The following is a 17,197-nucleotide window of genomic DNA, read 5'->3' on the forward strand; positions in this document are numbered from 1 at the left end:
AACCTTAGAACTGAATTCTGTTGGAGCACAGCTCTTTGTGGCAGCTTTTGAGCGAGAGAGATTTTAGAAAGAACCAGTGTGGCATAACAATTAGCATGTCAAACATTTATCCACACAACAACTTTGCAAAGTATTATTATCTGATAAATAATCTTGTCGATTCACTGGAATCCCATCTCTTGAGTTCAGTTATAGAGCATAAGCTTTGTGCACAAAAGTTCTTAGGTTTGGCCCTTGCTATCTCTAGGTAGAACAAGGGAAGAATCTTTTTTGAAATTCAGAATGGTAATTCACTGCCAGAATAGGCAAGAGTGAATTTAGCAAGATGAATGTTCTAACTCAGTTGATAGCAGTTTCCTGTTTTCCGTCTCAAGGTAGTTAGCTTCTCATTCAATTTCTCTGGGTCTGCTTCTAGTTCCAACAAACCTCAGAACATGCCCTCTTCTCCTGCTCTGTGGTTGATGTCTTCTCCCAACTCAACCAGAGCTTTGAAATCATCAAGAAGTTGGAGTGCCCTGATCCACAGATTGTAGGCCATTACATGCGCAGGTTTGCCAAGGTAAGGGGCAGTTCCAGTGCTATGGTCATTACTGATGTGTGCTTTTGATTTCTGCCTTGCCAATGATAGCAAGGAACAAATCACAGAGAAGCTGACCAGCCAAGGAACCTTTCTGAACTAAAAGCAATTGCTAGGTAGTACTAGAACACCTTCAGTCTTGATCCTATTGTTCCACCTTTTCTTAGAAGGGATTTCACAGCTATAGAAGGACAATTTCTATTTGGCTCAAGCGAGTTATGAAGACATCCACCTAGCTTCTAGGGGAAGCCAGATAAGGATTGTGGCTGGGGAATCATATCTGGAGGACATCAAGGCTGATTTAGATGGATCTTGGATATGATACAGAAACACCATTCAATGTCCATAATCGACAGATCTATTTCCAGATATTAAACATAATAGATAATACGGAACTTCCCTCCTCAGAGTCATATACCTCTGGGAGTGCCCTTATCTTCAATCCCTGTTGTCATGGTTTGCCTGGCGATATCTGTATAATACTGTTCAAAAGGGGATACTGACTATATAGACCACCCATCTCCCATATGGGGCTTGCCGGCTGAGTAATGCTGAAAATTGTAATCCCACACATGCAAAGGGCATCAGATTGGGGAAGGCCTTGCTGTAATCCAGCAAAGCCACAATTCGATTACAATGTCAGCTCAAATCCTCTTTGTTTTTCTTATTGACATTACTTTGCTTTTCAGACCATTAGCAATGTCCTGCTGCAGTACGCTGAGATCATCTCCAAGGGCTTTGCTTCCTACTGCTCCAAGGAGAAGGAAAAAGTGGTGATGTATTGCATTCATGCCTTCAGTTTCTGAGACTCTTTTTCTTTTAAAATCTTCCTGCAGAACTGGGTGTCCCAAAGAGCCCAATGGGCTCCAGGATGCGGGTGAGGTGGGGCAGTTGCTAAAGGAAGTAGTGCATACCATTGGCAGGACACTTGTCGGCACCAGAAGCGTGTCTTTGGCTATAAGATGATGCCATAAATGACCAGCATTAAAAATGGATTCCATTTTCATGTGCTGTATGTGTTAGAAAGTGAGTATTATCTCAGTTGGCATCAGCAGAAGCATAGTGTCCAAGTTGCAAAAGACAACACGATGGCACTCTGTTGTGAAGTGAAATGCTATGTTCAGTTCTGGATGCTGCATTTTAAGAAGGATGCTGACAAAACTACATTGGGATTCGAGGGAAGTGGACAGGAAAGCAGAGAGTTTGGAAACCAAAACTTCTGAGGAACAGTTGAAGGAGCTTTGTAGGTTTAGCTTGGTAACTGGAGACATCTCTTAGTAGCCTTCAAAATGATGGAGGTTGAAAGGTTCTGTGTGTGCATGTGTGAGCGTTCCTGAGAGTAGGAATCAACACTGAGCAATGATTAGTGAAGCAGGTTTATAACTCTAACAGAAAGGAGATTTATTTACAGGTAATACAGTATAGGAATGGACAAAGCTTAATGCCCGGCTAATTACATCTACCAGGGTGAAAATCCAAGAGTATGTGTTTTATTTACATATGCCAGAGAAGAAAGGTAGAAGAATGTGAGCTCAGAGCTAGCAATTTCTTAGACAAAGAGCAGGCAGAGAGCCAGAGAAAGAGGGGAAACCAAATAAATCCTTAATCCTCTATTTGCACCATACAGCCCCTTTGTGGTTAGGAGATCATGAGGTATGAAGATTCATTGCCATTGAATTTGGATCTCCAATACAAATATCTGGAGGGCAGATATACTGGAGCTGGAATAGAGAACAAAATGAACATGTATGGAAATTTCAGGGAAGTAGATGTTGGCTAAATGTTATGGGGATTTTTTTGCAGAGTAAAAGCTATTGAGAAGTAAAACAGACTGTCTCAGAAAATAATGGGCTCTTCTTCATTGGAAGTATTTAAACCAATGTTTCTCAACCTTAGCAACTTTAAGATATGTGGACTTCAACTCCCAGAATTCCCCAGCCAGCATGGCTGGCTGGGGAATTCTGGGAGTTGAAGTCCACATATCCTAAAATTGCCAAGATTGAGAAACACTGATTAAAGCAAAAGTTGGAAACAGGGATATTGAAGTTGTGAGATTCCTGCAACAAGTGGGAATGTGTTAAGGTAGCCTTCAGGACCCTCCTAACTCTGCAATTTTCATAGAAGTTAGAGCTATTTAGGGGGTGAACATTGATGGGGATAACTGGCCTTTTCAGCCTTCCTTGCTGGAAGTGAATAATGGAGGTCCAATGCATCTGAAGAATACTAGCCTCAGGGAGATTGCTTGACTGTTTCAGAGTTTTACCCTTTCCTATATTGCAGTCTCCCTAATATTGGTTTAACAGAACTGAGGGGGGATGACTAGCATTGCCCCTGAAAGTGGAAGACCGTAGAGTCATAGAGTTGGAAGGGACCTCAGATGTAATCTAGTCCAAGCTTCTCTTTGGTGCGGGATCTGCTAAGGACACATGGCCATCCACCCTTAGTTTGAAGATCTTCAGCAAAGGGAACATACCACTTCCCAAGATAGATTATTCTATTGCTTGATAATTCATACCATCAGGAAATTCCTCCAAAAATCTAACCTGAATCTACTTGTCTGCAGTTTCAACCAATTGGTTCTGGTCCTGCTCTCCAAGGCAACAGTTGCTTCATTTCATACCACAATCCGTTGATGTACATCTCATCCCCAGTGTTCATATGCGTGTTGATCAGAGATAGAACAGCCTTTAAATGTGTTTGTGTATATGTGTTTCTTCTGTTCCAGCCCTGTATCCTGATGAACAACATACAGCAGCTGCGTGTCCAGCTGGAGAAGATGTTTGAAGCTATGGGGGGAAAAGAGGTTTGCATTTCTAAAAGATCTTGGACAACTGGGCTGGAAGTGGGCCAGAGAGGCGCAGAGAGAGATGATGGGTCTTAGTCATCTCTTGCAGACATCATCTCTGTTGATATGCAAGGTCTCTTCTCCACTCATCCACTAGATTTAGAGGGTGGATTTGGTTTCTCATCAGTAAGGGAAAGGCTATTGACCTGTGGGGGTGTATGAGAAATTCCAGTTATCAGAATTCTCAGATCAATCTTCCAATTTCAGGACTCCCAAATACAAGGGAAAACTTGTGCCATATAAAATTCATACTCATCAGATTCTTGTGTTTTGCAAAAAGGTGCAATTAAGAGTAAATTATAAATATAATGAAACTGATAAATCAGAGGGAAAGATATGCACTTTCCTATTGAAAAAATGGCTTATTTATTTATATATACTTATATTGGTCTGTTTGTTTGTTAGGTTAACATTCAGCCTTGGGAGAACCCTAGAAGCTCAGCACATTGTCCATAGCATTCCCTCCTCCAATTTCCCCCCACAAAAACAACCATGTGGGTTGAGAGAGAATGGCTAGCCCCAAGTCCCCCCGGGAGCTTTCGTGGCTGAGGGTAGACTTGAACTTGGATCTCCCCCGCCCTAATCCAACACCTTAAGGATTACACGACACTGGACCAAAAACAGATCAATGTTCATGTACATTTTTTTTCACCCAAATATCTAAAATAGTGTGGAAAGAGGTCTGAATGGAACTTGAAATTGCCAAATGAGAAACTGGGCAAAAACATAATAGATTTGCCTATCTGTATTTGTGTTTCTGCATCACCTCTGTAAATTCCTTCTGATCTTGTGTTTAGGGCTAAGGGAATCCTTCATAGGATCTTCCTCCTAGGAATGTGCCAATCACAGCTGGAATTAACTTCCCATGGTGCAATTCTTCAAACGTTGACCAAAAAACAGCAATAAAATTTTTTAGAAATATGTATGATTGTTGAGACAATGTGTGTTTAATGAGGGAAAATGTAATTTCAGATGAAACGCCCATATAAATAATATTTAAATAGGAATTTTAATATGGACTTTTTCATGCAAATTAAACAAAAACACATGAATGAGAAAAAAAACAGATTGATGAAGGAAAGGATTTATGAATAGATAAATGTGGAACTGAAGTAGACTAATCTATACATTCCTTGGTTGGTAGAATATACAAAATATCAGCCAAGACATTTGTCCTACCCACATAAGGAATCATGCTGGAATTATATGACCCGTTTGAGTGCAATTCTTTCATTTGGCTAAGGTGGGTTTTGATGGATAAGCTGTGCCCAGTCTGACATGCCTGAAGTTACTAATTCAAAAGATCCCAGAATCAATTTCTGGATTCTTTGATTTCCTTTTTTTGCCTTCTCATCTTGGATAGTGGATACAAGTCTCAAACTGGTAGCAGGTAGAACATTTATTAGATTTTTTTCCCTTTTAATTGCCAAAAGCTATTTCAAATGTCTAAAATGCAAAATTTAAATCAGTTTGTAATTGGTTTAACATCAAGAGATCATGTGGGAAAAGACTGTCTCCTTGGCCCAATTATCTGCCTTTTTTTTTTAATTGACCAGCCTTTTTTCCCCACTCCCCTCCATCTTTTTCTCACTTTCAGTGCTTGTATTACATTGATTTATCTAAAATATTAATGTTGCCATCCTTCACCAAATGGATTTCCAGGGCAGTTTAAAAAATTTTAATCTTAGGAATAATAAACTATATAATAAAGTAAGCAGAAGTTTGTAGGGTAGGCAAAAATAGCATTCCAAAAGATAGTGAGTTTTCTACCTCCTTAAGACCAGATCTCAGCCCTCTGCCAATCTTCTTGGTAAGATTTTAATTCCAGCCAAACTGACAGATATCGTTAGTACCCTGAGCAACCAAACTTTCTGTGACATCACGCCAGTTTAGCCAATCCCTAAACCAGTGTTACTCAACCTGGGAACTTTAAGATGTGTGGACTTCAACTCCCAGAATTCCCTAGCCAGGCTGGCTGGAGAATTCTGGGAGTTGAAGTCCACACATCTTAAAGTTCCCAAGGTTGAGTAACACTGCCCTAAACTGACAAGCATTGCATTTGCCAGTTAAATACAACAGACTTATATTAGGGTCCCTTTAGTTTGGTGTAGCATATAAGCCCCTATAAGTAAATAAGTAAGCACATGCATACATACATACATACATACATATATACATACTCTATTTGAGATAAATTCTGGAAACTGGCTTCTATTATCTAAGCAGGTTGATTTCTGTTACTGCTCATAAACATTGTTATTTTTTGTCCTCTCAGTTGGACACAGAAGCCAGCGATATCCTCAAGGAGCTCCAGGTGAAGCTCAACAATGTCTTGGATGAGCTAAGCCGAGTATTTGCAACCAGGTAGGACTAGTCTGGAAGACAACGGGAGGTTAACCTGAGGTTATGTTCCTGCAGGACATGTGATGTTGGATGTATACAGTGGGGTGGGGACTGCAAACTGGACCAGGCCAATCAATCAGTGAGAACACAAGATCTATGAAATTGCTTCAAGACTCTTCTTGCCCAGCCTTCCTCAATTTTGCATCTTCCAGCTGTTTTTGAGCCTACAATTCCCAGCCAGAAATTATGGGAGTTGCCAACGGAACCCATCAGCACCATGCCATGTTAAGGGAGGCTGGTTGTGTCTCTGCTTTAGTAGAACTTCAGGTGAGCCCTTCTGTTTCTCTCCAGTTTTCAGCCACATATAGAGGACTGTGTGAAGCAGATGGGAGACATCCTGAGCCAGGTGAAAGGCACCGGGAATGTGCCTGCCAGTGCCTGCAGCAGTGTGGCTCAGGATGCTGACAACGTCTTGCAGCCTATTATGGACCTCTTGGATAGCAAGTGAGTGCAGATTCAGGGGGGTAAGGTAGAAATCTTAGCTACCCGGGTTTGGGTGTTGGTTGGTTGGTTGCATTTCTATTTCATTTTCTAAAATTATTTCCATTACTTTTTACCCTGCATATATATTTTTTACTTTACTAAAACACTTCCTGATTCTTGACCTTTATTAAAAATAGTGTTTAACTCTCTCTCTCTCTCAATTATTCTTTGAGCAACAGTCAGAAGGATTTTTGTTCAGGCGAGTTGCTAATGTATAAGCTGGCTGCTGAACTGGATTTTTGAAGGTTAGGCGCAATCTGCTTTATCAGTGTAGTTTTTCTAGGCAGGTTATGTTTTTACTTATATATGCAGAGAGAAGATTCAATTAAAACAAACTCAGAAGCACCTCCATAGTGGGATTTGGTGTACTGGACAGCAGCCATAGAGTCTTCTCTGTGCTCTGTGGTTTGTCCTGAGCATATTGTATCGGCCTGCACCTTTGTGGTCCCAGATATCAGCTTCTTCCCACGTAGCTCAGTACATAAAGAGAAAAGTCAGTCAAAAAGCAACTGCTTTCAACATTCTGCCTTTTTCATTAGGAAGACTCTATGATTACTGGGCCTTTCAGAAACAGGCTGAAGTTGGCAGTGGTTGCAACTTTGCTACATTAGGCATGGGCAAAAGTGTCCAGACCTGCAAGATAAAAATCCAGGTAACCATTAGATGATCACAAAGAGCTAGACTTTTCTGCATCTCTTTGCTGCCATCTGTGAGTACTTGGACTTTTGCAATCCAAATCAATAGAGAAGGGGACATGGGTGGCTTCAACTCCCTTCCTAGCAATCTCAACTGCCATGTGATTTCTAGGAGGGAGAAGATGCTTGGGGAGTCTTTGTTCATGTGAGTGCATGCACATGAATAGGCATTTTCTTGACCATCCCTCTCCGAGCAGCACATATGGTGTTTGGGCCCAAATTTTCCCACTCTATTCCAGGCCCAAAAGTATTGGAGATTCTCATCTTCATTCAGCTGTTAACTTTAAAATGCTCACCCTCTTCTTTATTCCATTAACTTTTTTCATCCTAGCTTGACTCTCTTTGCTAAAATTTGCGAGAAGACTGTCCTGAAACGAGTGCTGAAGGAGCTCTGGAAGCTTGTCATGAATACAATGGAGAAGACAATTGTACTTCCTCCACTTACTGACCAGACGGTGAGTCCTGCTAGCATGGGCTGATACTCTTTCTTGCCCCTGCAATCCACTTCCCAACATGCTGGGAACGTGGAAAACCAGACATTTTCTGTGAGAGGCCAACTTAAAGGTGACTTGGTATCCTGTTAAAATTATGCACTGGCCACACAATTCAGCAAGATTCTCAACTTGGATTTGAAATAAGTATACTTCTGGACTTCATTGTTCAGATGTTTGTTTCACATAAACAAAATTGTTGTAACTTACAATGTCCCTAAAAGCTTTGGGTCTATTCTTGCAAATGGTCAAAAGCCAAAACTTTGTGGGAGGGGCTCAAGCTCCTGTTATAGCCTCTTCTTCCCAAGACAAATGGAAGTAAATTAGAATTCTGTGGAATCAGATCTTATAGCTTTCTTCAGACCCAACCCATCTCCTAACAAATGAGAATGGGGAGTACAGACAAGGGCATTGCCCCTTTCTTTCTTTGGAGACCGTTCTCACTGCCTGTTACACTTAGAGGGCACTTTCTGCAGCAGGGGCCTTGATCTGTGGAAGTTCTCCATGCAGTTTTGAACCTGGGAAATGAGATTTGAAATTTCAGGTGAGCCTCCCTGAATAAAGGCAGCTCTCCATTATGGATGGTTCTCTTCTCTACTTGATGGGTGATGAAGATATGACAGATGTGATACTTTGGAAACATGGATCCAGTCTTGGGTAGATGATTCACATTTGTGTGCAGTGTTGACCTTATGTTTCTTCAGAGCTAAATTTCTCTGTGACTCAATCACAGGAAGCCTTAGGATGTCTCAGACATTTCCTCATTTCTCCAATATTCAGAGGCCATTCTGTACTTAAATTACAATAGCAGGCCAGGGTGAAGCTCCTTTTAACCAATTCCCTTAAAAAGTTTGAAACGGCTAAGATGGGACGTAAATTGACTGAACTGGAAAGGGAGTTTAGGAGTAGTTCCTGTGGCTTGCTTACAACCTTCCAATGTCATAATTGGATAACCAAGGTTTGGCACAGGCAGCTTTTCCAGCCTAATTCAGGGAGAGGGTAAACCCCAAATATCACTCTGGAAGCTACAGCTGAATCAGAGATGTCATTTTCACAATCAACAGATGTATTTCTGGATTGTTGTTCTTTACATTGCAGATGGTGGCTGGCATGAATAAATGTTCCTCTCCTTAAATGATTAAACAAATAACTGTCTCATAGAAAACTAGCATTTCAGGATCAATGCTTAGCTTTTTCTCTGATATGCAAATACATGTTCCAGTGGGAGAATGTAATTCAAAGAGGTCCCATCTCCAATCAGAAGTGGGCCAACTCCCCTTTTCTTTGTAAGAGTAACACCAGCCCTCTGGGAGCTCAGACTTAGGAAATGCTTGGAGACATGTGATGCAGAGTTGGGGCAAAGAGGAGATGAAAGCAAAAATGTTACTTACACACAGTAGTGTTCTTCCTGGGGTTCTCTCACCTTCCAACTTAAAACAGTGGCTTATAGCTATGAATATTCTAGTGAAAGTCCCAGTTGATAAGACTGAAGGGGAAGTTCTCAAGTTTTTTTGGAAGTCAGAAAAGGGTCTTTCCTCTGAACTGGAACTAAAAGATTTGAAAAGGTGGACTGTGCTGTGCTCAGGCTCTGAAAGCAAAAAGGTACTCCAGAGCATGCAGGGGTATTCCTGCAAGCACCTGTCTGCAACTGCCCCCCGAGATTTGATGAGCCCCACTCCTCCTTGCTTTTTGGAAGCAAGCAAAGACAGGGCTATTCCATCACACCTTTGATCCAAGGTGATTGCGGACACTGTCAGAGTATTCAATAGGAATATGATTGTTTTAGTTTCATTCTACGTTTTAATCTAATTTATTTTGTTGTATGCTACCTAGGGTCCATCAGAATTGGGATGGGTACAAAATAAAGAAATCAGCAAACTCCCAGAGATCACACAGCTGCATCATTCTCCCACAAAAAGATGCACTGATTCATGCTCAGAAGCACATTTTTGCCCTCAAAGCTGGAATATTGCATTGCCCTACGGCAGTGTTGTCCAAACTTGGTCACTTTAAGATGAGTGGACTTCATGCTGGCTGGGGAATTCTGGGAGTTGAAGTCCACTCTTCTTAAAGTGGCCAAGTTTGGACAACACTCCCCTACAGCTTATAACTATGTTTTTTTTAAAAAGCAGTGCATTTTAATCCTCTAACCTTGTTTTTAGGGGAAAAAGAGATGGGCTTCTTGGAAAGGAAATGGCAGATTTTACAAAGAGTTAATGGCGTCTGTCAGTTTCCCTTCAAACAGTGCCCCCTGCAGTGTTCTGGGGGACAAAATGACAACTGTCTGTCAGTAGCTGCAGAGAAGAGCTATAGACTCATCCCTGCCAGCAACTGAACACAAATACAGCACCAAAGGAAAAGAATCTGCCATTCTCCACCACTAATTTAAGTCCCTTGCCCACAACTTTTCAAATAATTCCATCTTCCCCAAAATTACAATTTCAGAAGGGTGACCAATTTTGAGGAGACCATTTTGCAAATCTCAATTTTATCAAAAATCTGAATTCAATTGATTCCAACTGTGAATTTCCAAAAAGGGGGCGAAGGAGTGACTGGTCTTTCTTTGCATGTCAGGAATTATTACTATCTGATGACGGACAGTGTAAGTTCTCCTGTTAAACATTCTTTGATATAGTTCTCTGATAGATTGCTCTAAGAGCTGCTGCCCTATAAGAAGACCTAGTTGCTCACCATCATTTTTTAACTCTGACCTGAAACTTATCCTTAAGCGCTTCCTGCTAAACTTCCCAGCATTTCAGTTATGAACATTGGGACATTCTTCCAATACTGGGAGTTTTGAAGATGGTTCCCTGACTGAGATATTACTTATCATCATGATTACATATTGCAGAATAGTTCAGGATTGCTTTCCCCTACGCAAGTTCCTTATTCTCATGGTCCTCAGGTGGCACAGCTGTTAGCCAAGCTGGCTGGAGAACTAGGGGACCTGAAATCCAATTTCTCTGAGAAGTTGAAGAAGGCTGGTCTACCATATTTCATCACCAGTTTAAAACAGACCTTGAGGAGAAGTGTTGGATTGCGTGGCAACTTAACTTTTGAGACTCAACTTCTAGAGATTTTGGGAGGGGGGCACTAAGTCTTGAGAAATACTGAGGCAATTACGGGAAATTAAGGGAAAATCAAGACAGTGGTTTGACTTGGAAAAGAACCATAGAACAAGGGCTGTCCTGTACTGACCAACATAGTTGGAATGATATATATTCATTCCAGCTATGTTGGTCAGTGCAGGACAGCCCTTGTTCAATGGTTCTTTTCCTAGAGAAACTCGACTTCTAGAGACCTTGGGGGGTGGGGTGCACTAAGTCTTGAGAAATACTGGCAATTAAGGGAAAATCAAGGCATAAACTAAATTTCCAGATTTTGGGAAGCTTAACATTCCTGTTGAAAGGAGATCATCGAGGGGAGTATGGGGCCAGGATCATTAAAGAGGAATACTGGTATTTTCCTTTTTTCTTCATCCCAGGCAGGATAGCCTTTATATTTTGGCCACCTTAGAATCCTTCAAGATTTCTGATTGCAAATTGGGTGGGAAGAAAAAATGTAGGTGATTTGGGAAGCAAAGAATAGGAGAGATGCTTCTTGGAACAGAATAGTCTTCCTCAGTCTGATGTTGGTCACCTGCAATGGACCATGAACTCATCATCCTCAGCCAGATTGGATTTTTGGATGTGATGTGATGTGAGAGATGCTGGAAAGTATAATCCAAAACAGCTGGAAGGTGAGAAGTTAGAAAAAGATGGTATAAAAGCTAGATACCCATTTCTGTGACTCATCTCATTCTTCCTTTACATTGTTCTCATTTCACTTTCACTGAAATTTTCTTTGTACCTACGTTCTTTGCATCTAAGATGGACTTAGCTAAAGAATATACTTTTGTTGCGCTTCGACAAATACATGAGAAATAACTCGGCCTTTTTGCAAATGCTTAGAAAAAAATTCACTGTTTCTTTCTAAAGCTGAGCTGATGAATAGCTCAGTGGTAAAATCTTGCAAGCCAAGTATTTACTTGTGAGTTGGCTGGCCAAGTTCCACAATGTCCTTCCTCTAACTAGCTCATTTTCCCCAGGAGATCCTCAGGTGAGAACATACCTCTCAATATGCAGTTCTGCTTTCAAATGGTCTTTCTAAAAATGTAAGCCTAATTTAAAATGAGCATGAAAGTTGAGTCCCTGTCATTAAACAGATGAATCATGTCATTGAATTAAGGGAGGTGTGGACAGGAACTTCAGGGATGGATCTTAAATCAACATGGGTGTTTCTATGATTGCCAGGCATTCTTCATATTGTGTTCACAGATGGGACAACACTTTTGTGTTGTACAGGGATGTTGCCATCAGTTCTCTGGTTGTGTATCAGGTGGGACTGTAGTATTTGTGGGAGGCTGTGGGGATGAGAATAAGTTGGGTGGGAACACAATGGATATGAAGGTGATGGCCTACTCATGTGATGGTTATTCTTTCTAATTGCTCCGCTCCTCTCACCTTGGCAGATGATTGTAAGTACGGCAGGTCACCCCTGTCTCTCATGTTTGTCTCTTTCTCTCTCCCGCCCTGTCCATGTGCCTTGCGTCTAGTATCTTTCCTACCCAAAGTAACTTGAGCTGGTTTTTCTGTTGTACTGTGGTGGCTGCCTATCTTGTCCCCGTGCCTTCTCTTCCTGCTCCTGCCCCTTCCCAATGCCTTTGCCTTTTCTTGTTCTGTGCCCTCTTCCCCTTGTTGCTGAGCTGCTTGGCGCCAGCTATGACGTCTTGGTGGAAAGTCTGTCCCTCACTCCTCCATGTCAGAAACTATAATGTGGTTGTTTCCCGGGGTGCTGGGAGGAGGGAAGGGTTGCTCCTGCCATTGAGTTGAAGAACAAGGTGGTCCGATCTGCCTGTGATACTTTCACAGGAAGGATGAGGAAGTCAATTTTTGAGGAAGAGCATTCTCCAAATTCAGTCTCCCTTCCTCTTGGATTCTTTGGAGTTGTGAAGGAGCAACTCCTCTGGTGAAAATGTTCCTTGGATATGGGAGGATGCAGACTTGGGGGAAATCTTGGGTAGACAGCATATCCCAAGTGGTCTGTGGTGGGCACCTTGCTACAAATATATTACTGTGCACTGGCCAAAAAGTGGGGAAATGTCATGAGAAGAGGACATGCCTATTGCACATTATATCAGTGTGAGCTCTTCAGAGGCAATATCTGAGACTTACCTTCCCCAACCTGGTTTCCACCAGATTTGGTGGCTGTGCAATACCCAGCATTCCCAGCCAACATGATGCCCATCTGTAGATGGTGTCCATCTAGTGGACACCAAGTTGTGTAAGTCTGCCTTATACTTTGGGACCTTAGCTACTGACTTTTCCAAAACATACAGGCTGAGGGCACATATCAGCAGTGTGTGTACACTCTCATCAAGTAAATCCCTCCCCCCTCCACACACTTTAGGATAAGGGCCACCCACATTCCCAGGCCTATCTGGTCAAGAGGCCACACCTGCACGGTTCTTTACGGTTAAGGTTAGGGTGTCATTTCCCCCCCCCTCCCTTGGAGACTATTATTTCTGTGTTTTCAGCATTCTTTTCCATAGACAAAGCATTGTCCCTTCTCAGTGCTCTGACAATGACCTTCTAATTTGCTTTAACAGATCCTACACCAAGCATTTAAGGTACTCATCCCTTCCTTAGCTATAATTCTGTGAATTCAACCTTCTCTTGCCAGGCGCCCTCCAGGTATGTTGGATTACAATTCCCACCATCCCCAGGCCGGGCTAGTTAGTATTAATGCAGTTTACTGCATTACAGTTACTGTATATCAAGAGGACATCAGATGAAATGGGAATCGTTTTAATTCAGTTGTATTTAAGGAGATACTTAGGAAAACTGTTAGACTATAAATTTCTTCATAAAAAATTTTTTGAAAAAATGAACCCAAATCTGCCCTACTAAGGAACACTGCAACTTTCTACAAAAATCTCCAAATCCTGTTAAATCTCTGTCCTTTATCTGACACTCTGATGGAAGGAGGGAGAAGGGTGCACACACACAAGCTATGCTCACACAAAATGCTTAACACAATTTTCTAAAATAATCTGTTTTCTGGGTTACACAATACATTGAATCAATACACTGATACACTAACCAAGCGTCTAAGCCTCAAAAAAACTATTTAATAAGTTGTGCAATATAGCTGCCAGGTCTTTAACTGACCTGAATAAATGTGTTGTATGAATCCTTTCCCAGTACCCCTTTCCCATATCTTACAAATGGCAATCCAGTCCCTTTGATCTATTTCCTTATTGGAAATAAACACTAAATGCCTGTTTCTTCCTCCACCCCTGCTGGATTTGTGGGTTTGCAAAGTGGTGGCAATTAGCTTGGGAACATAATTTATTATGCCAGGACCAGCAGTGAACCTCCAGGAACATATAAAAATAGTAGCAACAAAGGCAGAAGTTGGTTAGTTTCTTCCATACCATCCCTGCCCCAGCATTTGTTCTGAAATCCAGTTTTTGCATTTGGCCAAAGGATCTTTGGAAGTATCTCAAATTACAGCTGCTATTCCCTTGCCAATCATGATACCCCTACATCACCCTTCTGAAGACCATATGATTGCTCCCATCTCTTACTTGTGGGCTTCCCAGAATTATCTGGTTGGTCTCTAGTCGAAGAGACTATTGGGTAAGGTTGGGCTTTGATTGGATCTGGCACCCAAGGTCTAAATCTTCTATGTAAACAGAAGTCAAGCACTGAAGGATCACCTTTATCAGAACAGTTTACATGATAAGTATTTATTCATCTTACCAATGCTATGTTGGACTTGGCAAATGAATATAAATAACTTTTGCACTTCACCTTAAAATATATACTTGATTATTTAAAAAATGCATTTTCAGAGTTCGTACAATAGATGAACTCTATTGGCCAGGTTTGTCCAACACACTAAGCCAGACACACACCAACACCAACCTAACCAAGGTTAAAACTAACCAAGATTAATGTGTGTGAAGACACCTGCTAGGTTGCTATCTTAAGCATGTTGGGTGAACAGAACTAGTAAATGCATGACAGCTCTACCCATACTGTACATGGCTACAGGAAGATGGGGCAGAATTGCCTTTTTGTCATTCTGACAGTTGCAGAATTTGGAAGAAGGAAGGAAGATGGTTCCAGTTAATTAGTTAATATGATGATGTACTCAACAAAACAGTAAAAGCAAAGTAAAATCCAAACACAATAACAATAAACACAAACTCTAATATCCAAGGGCACAAACCTATCTTGCTCCAATTTTCTCTGGAAGAGCTCATTTTTCACTAGGTTTTGGAAAATCAAGTGTTAACATGGCCTCAAGTTGAGCAGAAGGGAGGCTATTCCATAAAACAGCAACCACAACCAAGAAACAATATTTATTGGCCCCTGCCCCAAAACTCTAAAAAGCTATAAAATACAAAGCAGATGGATTGACTCTACTTGCAAGTACCTAGGGACCAAACCATTTAGGGCTTTATAGGTTACAGTATTGCATCTAGAATTCTGTTGACCTCAATGCATGGTTGACCACACAGGCATTTCCTGACTCCAGCAATTCTCATTCATCAATGAGAAGGCTGCTCATTTCAAACCAACTGCAGTTTATGGGTAGTCTTCCAAGGCAGGTTTGTGCTGAATGCATTGTAGTAGTCCAGCTATGTGGCACTAAGGGCAGGAATTATTGTTTCCAGAGCTAGGTGTCATAAGACAATTTTTGTGACCTAAATCTATTTCTGACCAATTTGGGATGCTGTTTGGATGAGAATAAGTAATTCTTTGGGGGCAAAGTACAGATTCAGTGCCAGGTTTAGCTTACATCTTCTGACAGGATTGTTCTCTGGAGGTAATCCCAGGGTAATGGAACTTAAATATCCCTCCTTTCCTCCCTCACTCCTTTTCCCTTGTGATACCCATACCTAGACATGTTTCTCTTCTTCCATATTGATCAATTTGTGATATTGTTTCTACAGGGAACCCTCTTAAGAAAGCATGGCAAGGGGACTGAGAAGGTAATGAGCCATTCTCACTCTTTTGTCTGTCTGTAGCAAAAGACCCAACTAACATTGCCTCCACCACCAACTCACCCAGCCCAGCTTAAAGGTTCAAGGAGTCACCCGAGGCTTTGACATCAATAAGGGTTGATCATTGCGTTTCATAGTTTGTGTTGTTGAGATATATACTGTTGTGTGTTTTTGTCTGAGGGGGGCTGTTTAGTGTTGGAGCATGGATTTTGTCTTCTAGGGGACCTGTATCTGTGTCCATACTGTACAGCAGCAGTTCAGAGAACATGATGTATATTACAGTTAGTTGTGATGCCAATCTCCATTACAGTTAGCAGTTTAAGGAAGGTGGAACTCCAGTGTTCCTGCCCAAAGGTACTTATCATCCTAAATTTGACAGAGAAGAGATAACAGGGATGGAGGTAGGAGCTAACATGGAGATGTCACTGTTATGCATGATGTGTAGCTCCATACATCTCTGGTAAACAGATCGGGTCAGTCTGTGGTCCAGCCACCCACCAATCCATTTTAACCAGTGATGTCCATGGGACAAAAGAAATTGAGTGCATGTTTCACTCCAAGATAGGCCTGTAGAAATTTGTGATTGGACATCTTTTCCAAATCACTCCAGATTGGTCTATGTTGGAAAGGTTGCCTGCTAAAAGAAGGGTGTAACTTTCCTTCTTTGTATGGGGTATATGGGGAAGAGCAGGGTAGGGTATATACCTTGAATTTCAGGGCAGTGAATTACATACAGTGAATTTCAGAGCAGAATATACATAGAGTATATACAGGGCAGAGTATGTACAGTATACACAGATTATAGACAGTGAAATCTTGGCTCTACTGAGAAATAAGCCTTGCTGGGTTCAGTAGGTCTTACTCCCAACAAAAGATATCACAGGTAGGCCTGTGGGACAAATCTGGGCTACCCACCTGATCTGGGAGTTCATCTCCATCTTCCAAGCCCCTCTATCCTAGTATTGCTCTACATCAGACACACCTCTTGTTTCCTGTTTGGGAGGAATGGCACAGAACGGTGCAGAAGAACGCCAGAACAATTGCAGCGAATGAAACTGCATGGGCCAAGATTTTTATTTCAGTTTGGATAAAAATATGAGGCAGTGGGTGCGGGTGGCATTCTGTCTGTAGAATTGTGTTCCCATAGGCCCAAGGAGCCCCAAATGCCATAGATACAGTAGATAGATAATAGAGAGAGAGAGACAGACAGACAGACAGACAGACAGACAGACAGACGAGAGATGATAGATAGATTCCCAAAGTTCAAACTTCTGGTGGTTCTTTTTAATTCTGTTGGATTTGTTATTACCATTGTGCACTATCTTTTGTTTCTGTAAATTGATTCATTGATTATTGCTTCCTTATTGTGGGGTGGGTTTTTTAACTTGCCATATACTTTTGTGAGCCTCCCAAAATCCAGTGAAGTTGACAAAATACAAATTATGTAAAGTAAATAAATAAAAAATGTGAGTTTTTAGGAAGGATCACTGAAATGATATTATAAAATTAAGATCCAGGAATACCAGATTGTGTTCTGGGGCTACTGTTGGACCCCCTCCTATTTTTTTAGGGCTGCCTAGTGACCAACAACTGTGTGGCATTAAATCCTTCTGGAAGTAGAACACAAAAAAGGAGTGTTCAAAAATGAGA

General features: G+C 41.4%; 1 protein-coding gene across 1 annotated transcript in view; it reads left to right on the plus strand.

Moving 5' to 3' along the window:
* UNC13A (unc-13 homolog A) overlaps window positions 1–17,197 on the plus strand; it is a 103,604-nt gene that overhangs the window by 62,609 nt on the left and 23,798 nt on the right. Inside the window, exons 31-38 of the mRNA XM_088149903.1 lie at window positions 416–559; window positions 1,267–1,350; window positions 3,303–3,380; window positions 5,698–5,786; window positions 6,117–6,269; window positions 7,335–7,458; window positions 12,005–12,010; window positions 15,497–15,535. Of these exons, the coding sequence (XP_088006029.1) occupies window positions 416–559; window positions 1,267–1,350; window positions 3,303–3,380; window positions 5,698–5,786; window positions 6,117–6,269; window positions 7,335–7,458; window positions 12,005–12,010; window positions 15,497–15,535 (717 nt within the window). The remainder of the gene's footprint in view (window positions 1–415; window positions 560–1,266; window positions 1,351–3,302; window positions 3,381–5,697; window positions 5,787–6,116; window positions 6,270–7,334; window positions 7,459–12,004; window positions 12,011–15,496; window positions 15,536–17,197) is intronic.

This window comes from Python bivittatus, unplaced genomic scaffold (genome assembly GCF_059951505.1).
Source record: "Python bivittatus isolate LINGU-HERP-01145 unplaced genomic scaffold, Pbiv_v1 ctg000580_np1212, whole genome shotgun sequence".
NCBI lineage: Eukaryota > Metazoa > Chordata > Lepidosauria > Squamata > Pythonidae > Python > Python bivittatus.